Source organism: Dermacentor silvarum, chromosome 4 (assembly GCF_013339745.2).
Source record: "Dermacentor silvarum isolate Dsil-2018 chromosome 4, BIME_Dsil_1.4, whole genome shotgun sequence".
Taxonomy (NCBI): Eukaryota; Metazoa; Arthropoda; class Arachnida; order Ixodida; family Ixodidae; genus Dermacentor; species Dermacentor silvarum.
This window is the reverse complement of record NC_051157.2, coordinates 97,745,858-97,755,835: the sequence shown is the minus strand read 5'-3', so window position 1 is coordinate 97,755,835 and position 9,978 is coordinate 97,745,858. Positions and strand designations below refer to the sequence as shown.

General features: G+C 46.7%; 1 protein-coding gene across 2 annotated transcripts in view; it reads left to right on the top strand.

Moving 5' to 3' along the window:
* The first annotated feature begins 999 nt into the window (after positions 1–999).
* The window catches only part of LOC119450408 (double-strand-break repair protein rad21 homolog), a 35,288-nt gene continuing 26,309 nt past the window's right edge, over positions 1,000–9,978 (top strand). Inside the window, exons 1-4 of one of the 2 annotated variants that reach the window (XM_037713847.2) lie at positions 1,000–1,159; positions 7,246–7,689; positions 8,532–8,638; positions 9,428–9,751. In XM_037713847.2, the coding sequence (XP_037569775.1) occupies positions 7,316–7,689; positions 8,532–8,638; positions 9,428–9,751 (805 nt within the window). In that variant the 5' untranslated portion in view covers positions 1,000–1,159; positions 7,246–7,315. Of the gene's footprint in view, positions 1,160–7,245; positions 7,690–8,531; positions 8,639–9,424; positions 9,752–9,978 lie in introns of both variants that reach the window. The other variant, XM_037713846.2, reaches the window with a different exon arrangement.

The following is a 9,978-nucleotide window of genomic DNA, read 5'->3' as shown; positions in this document are numbered from 1 at the left end:
CAGGAGATGCCGTGCGTCACAACTCCGTTGTAGCTAGGGCTTTAGCTACCGACGACCTCAAATCGCAAAAAAAAAAAAAAAAAAAAAGAAAAACGACACAAACACGACCGAATGCACAGAGCGCTCCCCCGCAGGCAGCGAGCATGCAAGCTTCCTCCCCTCCCGCGCGCTTAAAATAGTAGCGACCGCCGGAAACTTGGCCGCGCTGACGCGTAGGCGTCGGTATCGAATTTCGTCCCTTCGCTGGCTTGTAGCCGGGCGTGAAAGACATTTGCAATAACAGCAATACCGCGGACGGCATGAGCAACCTAAGTGGCGCCCGATTGGTGCTTCCGCGCTGCTTCAATACTCTACGAAAATACAATTCGTCTGGCAAACGCGGTGCTCGAGCCAGCGATTTTAAGACCGCTCCTACATGGCAGACCAGACGCGTACAGTGACGCGTAATGGCGGTTGGCAAAGAGCGTACCCGCCCGCCCGCACGCCGCTCGCTACGGTTGAGGCAACAACGCTGCGAAGGACACGGACGCTATCGCAAACTGGCTCCGGCCGGCCCAAAGGTCGTCGGCGCCGCGTTTCCCAGCCGCCCGGGCTTCGCAACGCAGCTGGCAGAGCCTTTTGCGAAGCGGCACCCCCCACGCCCTACAAAGGAAGCAAATCAAGCAAACACGCAAAGAGAGACACGCAGGACACGCCGCGTCACTTGCTCACGTGACCAGTCACGTGACATTGTTTGCCGTCTTGCGCCCTCTACTAAAGAACCCTGACACTACGTCGTCGCAGCGTTTCAATGCGAATAAAATTAAACATCGTTCAAAACCTCCGAAATAAAATTTATTGAACACTTAAGATCTGGAGTAACAAACCGGTATTCTTAGAAGATGTAGGATATCTACATCAAGCTCACTATCGGCGTTAAACGCGACGGGGACTACTTTCTCTCGCGGAGGTGCCCTGGTGCGCGTCGTCTGTTTTGAAACGGCAGAATCGGCGGGAAAACACCAGGACGCCATTTTGGATGTGAAAAAGTACGCGGCCCGATTTTCTCAGCGGTGCCGAGGACCGCTTTCCGGATGAATCCGTCGCCCAAATCCGGCTTACCGGACCACCTTTGATCACCGGAGTGACCAGGGATCATCGTGGGACGCGAATAATCGAGGTGAGCGCGCCGTGGCGCCTCCAATTCGCTTCATTTCTCGGGGTCTAGTCGCCCGAGCGGCCAAGCCGCCGCGCTCCTCATGACATCTAGGGTGAAACGGAAGCACTACGGCGATAGCGCCTGTTCCCGCTGGGCAATATTGGGTACCCGACGGCGCATATAAGAAAAAAATGGTTGCCGATCGCTCCCGGGCCTGTGGAATTTTCAGCTCGCGGTTTTTCCTAACATTCCTCGTGGTTTTCTCTGTTGCATTCGTCGTAGTTCAGCAGCTAAACCGGCGACGTAACAGCGTCGCCGACGCTGTCGAAAACGCGGCCCCGAGCATCGCCCGGCGACTTGCAATGGCGGATTTATCGCTCTCCGGGCGGCTCACTCGGATCGCGCTGGCGTGGCCAGCCCCTCTTGGGCGATGCGTGGGGCTTTTCGATACCGAAAAGTGCAAGCCCATAACTGTCTCGCGTTAATGAATTCTCCAATGTGCGACCGGCGCAAAGCGCCGACCACCTTGCGTGCAACGAAGGCTGGCGTAGTTCCCTCGGGGGCGGGCGCAGTTGCTTTTTATATTTTTTGACTACGTGTTTGCTCTTCCGTATGACAAGCGGCCGCCGCATCGCAGCCGTTCGCTGCGCGAAATCTCATATAATACCAGAGCAGTATTGTGTTTTCAACGAGCGATGTGCCACTGTCAAGTCACGACTACTGCTAATCGCAGTCACCTAGCCCCAGAAGGCGGGAAATTGCGCGCCCGTTTCGGGCAGTGCCTGCCAGATGTTTACGTTTCCCGATGGAAAGTCTTGGGATTTGCGGAGTGCTCGTGCACGCTTTGTAATGCGTTGCCGAAACACCAATGTGTAGTCTCTTAATTTCGCGCGAATTCCACGTAGAAGAAAAAGAAATCCGCCTTGGATTCGCGCGTGCTATCGTTTTCTTCCGGTCGGTAGTGAGATGTGCAGCGGTTGGCTCCGCGCTTGCAATAAACGTATTTTTAAACATCGAGCCGTTAAAAGCTCGGCATGTTGCGTGTCCGATTAATCTTATTCCAACTGCACCTTTGCAACTCCTCGTCCTTCATCGAAGGCGCTTGACATACGAAACGCTTCGGCACGTTTTCATCCTTCTGGTTTCATCTTTCCGATTTCACCAAGCTGTTTCCACCGGCAGTCGCAGGTGGCATTTCTAGCTAAAATGCCGATTATTTGCAGACGTTTGCGGGAATTGTGGAGCAAATTATCGATACCTGCATCACTTTCTAGTTGGAAGCCCGTAAGTGACCGGGGCGCGCTGGGATGCTTGTAGATCGGACACGAATAAAAGCACCACAGTAATATACAGCAGTTTGTTCACCCTGCACGGACTATTGCGTCCCGGTAGTGGAGCGTGTTTAAATTCCTCGGAGCACAGTACACGGAACCGTCACGCAGTACCGGGTGGCAGGGTATCACACCATCAAGGGTCAGCTAGTGCAATCTTGGGTGTACAGAACTAAGAAAAATCGCAGGATCTTTTTTTAATAGATCGCAGACGCGTTATTACGCCAGCTATTACCATTGCTCAGAGGAGCCCATTGCCCTACCGCCGATATGATGTATACATTTCAGCCTTCATTAGAGGCCATAGTAGATAAGATACTTAAGTGTCTGGCAGTCGGATCGAAATAAATACAAGCTCGTTAAACTCTTGAACTCCAGAGTACCGCGACCCAGGTGTCTGCGGGAATTTAGGTTAAGTCAAGTGAAAGCTATAGTTAGCACAAGTTGCAGCGGCAAAGATATTAAAAAATTCTGATTTGTGAAGCGCAACGTAGCAGTGCCATGCATATTCTAGATTTTTTTTCCTGCATTGAAAATAAAAGGATTTTCTTGCAGCGTTGGCATGCAAGCGGAAATTGTGTGCGCACACACGTCAGCTGTGCCACATAAATCTAATGCTAAAATTTTGATGAAATGCTTAAGGCTTTCATGCTCCATTGACGTGCAAGTAACACTTCAAGCGGTATATCTTTTAAACACATTTTTAGGCTAGGCAGACGATGGGAAAGTGCATTTGGGCAATACGGTGCTAGTACAGACCATGAGCTGAGTATCCAGGTGCAGTAGCTGACCTCTCTATAAAAGCTGATGTGCCCCAGTTAGGCACATGAGATGTCAGTTTTAGTTTCTCTTACAGACTTTTCTATATCTTGTTTCGTACTTTGCCATTAGAACTTGTAATAAGCAGACAAATTTAAAAATTAGACAGTTTGGCCTGCAATACTTGTCGTGTAGGAGCCTGCCTGATAAGCATTTCATGTATTTATCCTACTGAGCAGTAGTATTTTTTGATCACGGGTATTTAACGGTTAGTAGAATACCTGGGCTGTAGTTAATATGATTAGATGCTTATATGCATCCAGCATGTTTTTTAATGTGCTTAGACATTATGAACTACGGTTAGGAAAGTTGCAGCGGCAAAGCTTTAAGGGGACACTGAATAGAAAAATTATTTCAGCTGCATTAGTAAATCATGCTGTTACAATGCCTAAAAAGCCAATCTTATTAGTGATAGAAGGCTTTGTAATTCAGAGACGACTCAAAAAACGAATAATGGGTATCAACGCCACCATGAAGTTGAACCGCACCACCTTGTTGTGACATCATGGATTTGGACGGCGTCTGCTGGAGCCCAGCCAATTGTTTATTGGTAAATATTGACTGCATTGTATTATAAAGAATCCAGATAGTGAAGAAGTGTCAAGAACTTCTACGTAGCCACAACTGTTTGAAAACAACTGGCATGGGGTTTCGGTGCAAAATTTAACTTTCACCTTCATTTTTTATTCTGATAATCAACCTGTTACAACGAAATTTATGAAAATGGAGTTTTGAAAGAAAGCCTTATCAGCCTAAATTTACTTATTGTTTCTCTTTAGTGCCATAAAAAAAAAAAGGGGGAAAAACTGCAGACTTCAGCAATTCCATCAGCTCTGTACTCATTTGCTGCGCCAGCAGCATTCTCCCACAGTGGGAAGACCACCATCGTCTTTGTTTTTGGTTTGGTTGCCTACTTCTTCCTCAAATAATTGAGTAAGACAGGGCTGCTAGACAATGTAACAGCATCATGCTTACCACCACCATCATCTTATCAATGCCCATTGCAGGTACCGCCGCTGCAAAGGCTTTCCCCAGTGATCTCCAATTACCCTGTCTTGCGTTAGCTGACCCCATTTTATGCCCATAAAGAAGTTTAAAAAATTGCCTTCAGCAGATAGCACAAATGTAATCCCTGAACTGGATTGCTCAAGAGGTGGACGTTACTTGCACAATAAAATAAAATGCATAATTGACAGACTAACACAGCCTCGCTGATTAAGCTTGTAACTAATTACTTAACAGCACATCTTTCAGTTTACAAATTGTAGCCGGGAAGATTGCAAGGCACTTGGAACAAATACTGAGAGTTGTTCTTGTTTTGAGATATGCGTCATTAAACTTGCGGAAAAAGTGCACTGTTGTTCCACTTACTATTTTAACGAAACACTGTTTTATACACTGATGTGCAAAAATAATTGAAACATCACTGTATTTTGTAGCACACTTTGGAAATGCATTTCTCAAAACTGGTGTCAGAATTAGTTCCAAGTGGATATGTCTTATAATCTCACTGGCAACATCTGTATTTGCAATAAGTTCCATAAAGTAATTAGGTAACTTAATTTGTGAAAGTTTGCTGATCAGTTGATTATGCATTTTGAATTCTCCTGCAATTAATGTGTGCCTCTTGAAGTAATCGAGCTGAAGAGCTTGAATTAAGCTGTCACGGCTGATTAAAAAAAAGGTATTTTAATGTAGCAAGAACAACGGTATATAATTGTATAAGGGCAGCTCAGGAAAGCAACACTACTGTTAAGCTCGAATGTATGACGACATTATTCTGCCACCCACTATAAAACGTTAATGTTTAAAAATTGTGGGTAGTAGTCTTGCCTTTCAGAGCAGATTTATTGCTCAGGCCAGATGTGCTTCTTAGGGTGCATGCAACACTTCCCTCTGTTTCACCCGCAACAATAAATGAACAGATGCGGAACATGTTATGTCTTGCCCCCAATTGTAAGGACATTCACCAAGGTGCACTTCAGTTTTTATTCTGCATTAGAATTGGGCAGCATGTTCAAGGTGCTGGATAATACCAGTTGTCGTAAATGTCCAAATGGGCCATGTTACTTTTGTGCAGCGGTGCGTGTCAAATGTAGTCACATGTCAGTTAGAATCCTCAGTGGCTTGATATTGTCAGAATACTATTTTTGAACCAGCAATTACATCTCTGTCTCAGTTTTATGCACAAGCTCTCAAGCTGACAACTTGCAAGGTACCATGCTTTGAGGGTTTTACGACTTTGTATGACTGCCTCTATAGCTTTTCTGAATGAGGATGTCGTACTTGATTGAAATACGTTGAAGGCAAATTTTCAAGTTTAGCGGCTTCAGGTAGCTTGCAGCAAGAAAGTAAGAACAGAAACCTTGCACCGGATGTTGTAATGCTTGTTTAGCAAGCGCGTATGCTGAAAGCCTTTTCTTTTTGTATGTGGTGTCTCATGAAGTGTTTCGTTTACCATATGCAGTAAAATGTTCTTGTGAAGGACAAGGCGCAGCAAGTACATAGTTTATATGAGAGTACTGCAACTGCCTTGATAACTGAGCAGCTCTAATGTTGGTATTTACAGCAAAAGAAATTCCATTTGCACTCAATTTCAGTACTTACATTTGTGTGCTCTTAATTTATTGGCACTGAGCATCTGTTCTCTGGCATCATTCATTGAAGGAAGAAAAAAGTCATACAGTTAGTCTGTAAACAGATGCCGTTCTTTGTCACAAAAACCGGTAGCGAATAATGAGGCAGACATGCTTCACGAGCACTACACGTGGAGTGTGTCAACAGCGAAAAGTTTACAAACAGCGTTATCTGAGAAAACATTTAATTTCAGCGCAGTTTGTTAGCATAGCAAGTAAAAATGTACAGCACTATGTTGTTTGCATGCACATGTTTGTACAGGCTGGAAAATAGAATACCAGGGTGTGGTCTGAGGATGCGGAGGTCTCTGCTTTTGTCTTGGCTAATGCGGTCTGTGAACTTTCGAAGTTGACTTTATGTTAAAAGGGTTAAGACACTAAATTTTGAGGCTGTAAAAAGCCTGCTGTAGGCTTCTTCTGTATGCAAGGACACTCAACATTAAGTATTGGACACAGAAAACGTTTAAAATATATTTTAATTCGCTTCCAAAGAGTGCCTAAATGCTCGTTCTCGCGATTGACACCGACGTCGCTGTGTTGGAAGCGTAACTAAAGCTTTAGTGACGTACAATGAGCGGTGACCCACAGCACCGGGCAAGCCTAGAGAGTCTAAGAGTGCAGTGAGCCGCATTGAATGCAGACGTAGAGTCGCAATCGGAGCTGCCACAGCTAGCCAGGACAACTGTCAGCGTGGTTTTGCTTGCTTGCGCTGGTACAGAATGTGTGTGCAAGAGCAAATGATCCCACAGTGCGTGCGTCACAGCTTTGTGGGCCCACGTGACCAAGCTTCCTAGACAGTGACAGTGGTGATGAGACCATATTGTGGCGCTGGACTTCATGGTATTTTTTGTGGTGTGGGTCCATTTGGTCTAGCGTAGGTCTGTGACATACTTCACGTGATAATTAGCAGCTCAGGTGCATTGCAGAAGTTGCCTTTCTCCTGAAGTTACAATTGGTGGCTGCAATATTGTGTCACCTAGGCAGTTTTCTTATTGCAGTGAGATGCTGAGGACTAGGGCTGCTGCTGTCGGAAGCTTAGGAGTAGAGAGGGGACTCACACACACACAAAAAGGCTTGTTGAAGTATTGTATTAAGGAAGGACACCTGTGGGTGTTTCTTGCTTAGCTTTGCTGTTGAAACAATTTGTCACCATTTCTGTACCGCTTGCAGATTCTTTGACTACATATTACACAAGATTGTCGTACCCAGAGTAATTCGGGTTTATGTTCAAGAAGTTCTTTCTATTTGTGATGTGACATTGGAGCAGCTGATGTCTGTGCATCTGCTGACAGTGCTGTCTGCCTGGAATGCGATCTCGCAGGAGTGGACGTCGTGAGTGGAGGGCAAGTGTCGGGGGGCAGCGTTCCCCCTGACGGGAGGAGGCCGCAGCCATGTTCTACGCACACTTTGTGTTGGCCAAGAAGGGCCCGCTGGCACGCATCTGGCTGGCAGCCCACTGGGACAAGAAGCTGACGAAGGCGCACGTCTTTGAGACCAACATTGAGAGCAGTGTCGAGGGCATTCTGCAACCCAAGGTGAAGATGGCGCTGCGAACATCCGGCCATCTGCTGCTGGGCATCGTGCGCATCTACTCGCGCAAGGCCAAGTACCTGCTCGCTGACTGCAATGAAGCATTCATCAAGATCAAGATGGCCTTCCGGCCGGGAGCAGTCGACCTGCCTGAGGAGGGCAGGCAGGCTGCTCTCAGCACCATCACGTTGCCTGAGGTGTTCCACGACTTCGAGGCCACCATGCCCGACCTCAGGTGAGAAGGGGGGTGGGGTGGGCACATGGGGTATGGCTGAGGGTTGTCAGCTTCATCATTAACACACGTTGCTCTCACTGGTGATGTATAGCTGCTGTTACTTTAACTAGAAAGCCATAAGAAGCTGGCACCAAAGTCTTTGGAAAGAAAGCGCATTTAGCTAGCAATTTCAAGGCACTCCAGCCAGAAGTCTTCAGCGCCATATGCAGGAGAAACGAAAAGGCACCTAACGTGTGTTTATGTTAACTTTGACGAAGGCTGGGCTGAGCAGCTGTGCCCAGAACAGTTCGTAAACACTTGGTTTAGATTCTGCGACTTGGACCTCATGTGATCTACTAGGCCTTCAGCTTTACGACCCGTATTACATAGAAACAGGTTACAGTGCATTCTATGGCTCATTCTTTCTTTTTCTTGTAAGACCAGAGGTGCGGTATCATCATTACCCTCTGAACTTTTGTCAGCCAGTTGTGCCCAGAATGCTGCTGAAAAAAGTACAGGCCTTTTGAATCTCGCAAATAAATGGAAGCCAATCCCTGGTCCATTTATTGTCACAGCAGTACTGAAGCTGTGTATCTAGTCCGTTTGTATTCTAATGGTAATTTCTCAAGCAACTTAACTAGAGCATGTGCTTATTAAAACACGTAAAACTTAACGAGTGGGCAAAGATGTGAACTACCATTGCCATTGAGAAGACACTCTCGTCACATACAAAAATAAGTGTGTTTTTTGTTGAGATTGCAGTACAGAACTTTTGCAGTAGCTTAGCGGTAACAGCAACAGCGCTTTTGCACCTGGAACCGTGAGGCATTCCCAACTGAATTCTTGATCGTATGCACGTGCAGCAACATTGACATGGAAGCGGCAGTGACGCTGAACCAAAGCCGCGCGGAAGACATCACACTCAAGGAGGACTATGGCTCACTCAGCCTCATTAATGATGATAATTTTGGTGAGTAAATTTTTCACTGCATGTGGACGTACGTGGGTGAGCAAGTAACCTGTACGTCCTTGGATGCAAAGAACTAAGCTGCTGTACTTGTCAATTATCAAAGCCTTGTATGCTGATGTTCTCCCTGGACAAGTTTCTGCGTTAAAGCGGAGAAAATACACGGTGTGTGACATCTACAAGGTTATAGCTATTTATTGGCTTAGTGCTAGTGTAGTTGCTGTAGCTTCTTGTTATCAGTTTGTTGTGCGTAACATTGTAGCTTGTGAGGGAACAGTTGCGAAGATGGCAGGGGAATTATACATGTTGCTTGAAACACACACAGCACCAAAACTCCACCTAACAGAGCAAGAAGCACATAGGAGGACAAACCTTACATTGATGTTATCGAGAGCAAAGCAATTATTGTCATATCAAAAAGAAATTCATAGGTAGGTGCAGAAAAGGAAATGATAGGCAGTTCTACTGGCCAAAAAATGCAAGCATGCACTGTTGTCGTACCAACATTGGTGGTGGTTACGAACTGGTCTGACGTAACTTTTGGTACAAAATGACCACCACAGTGTGATAATCTCCGACTCTTTTGGAGCATTTGTGACATTGTTTGGACGTGGGTGGGCAGACTTGTTTTAAGCAGTGCTTCTTGCGGCAAACTTTCAGTGCACAACCTCGCGAAATATTATAGTACTCGTTCGATTGTAAGCTGCGATGCAAAGATACAAATGCTAGGACTAGTAGCTGTTCCCGACAGTGTCAGCAGTGACCCAGGAGTGTCCCCGTTGCTTACAGGAGACATGGGCTTTGACGACCCCGAGATGGCTCGTGAGGCGACCAACATAGACGAGGCATTTGACCAGGCCAGCCTTCTACTAGGAGGCTCTATGCTAGGGCGCCCCTCCGAGCAGCCCCGAGGGGGTGCCTCTTCCTCCGCCGACAACGAGGCCGGCGTGTCGTCTTCTGCTGCCGAGAACTCGGCTCTGGCGGCGATGCCGGTACCCAGTGAGTCCATCGAGGCCGGAAGGAATGCTCGGGAAGGGGAAGCTGACCCTTTCGGAACAGCGGCTGCTTCGACCGAGGCTGAAGTGGCTGAAGATGCCAGGGAAGGGGCGCTGCTTGGTAAGTGCGGAATAGTTTTTTTTTTTTTTTTTGCCACTTCCTTTATTTTTTTCCTTTGATGCGTTTACCAATCTCGAGCGGCTGTTCTCAGTAACGTTGTGATGGCTGCTTGTTTTGAAACTTGTTAGTGAATAATCCTCACAATGCAGTGTACTTGTCACTTAAGAATTTTGAGAACTGTGTGCTTTGTTAAAGTGCTCCAGGATGGGCCGGTGTGGGCTTGTGAA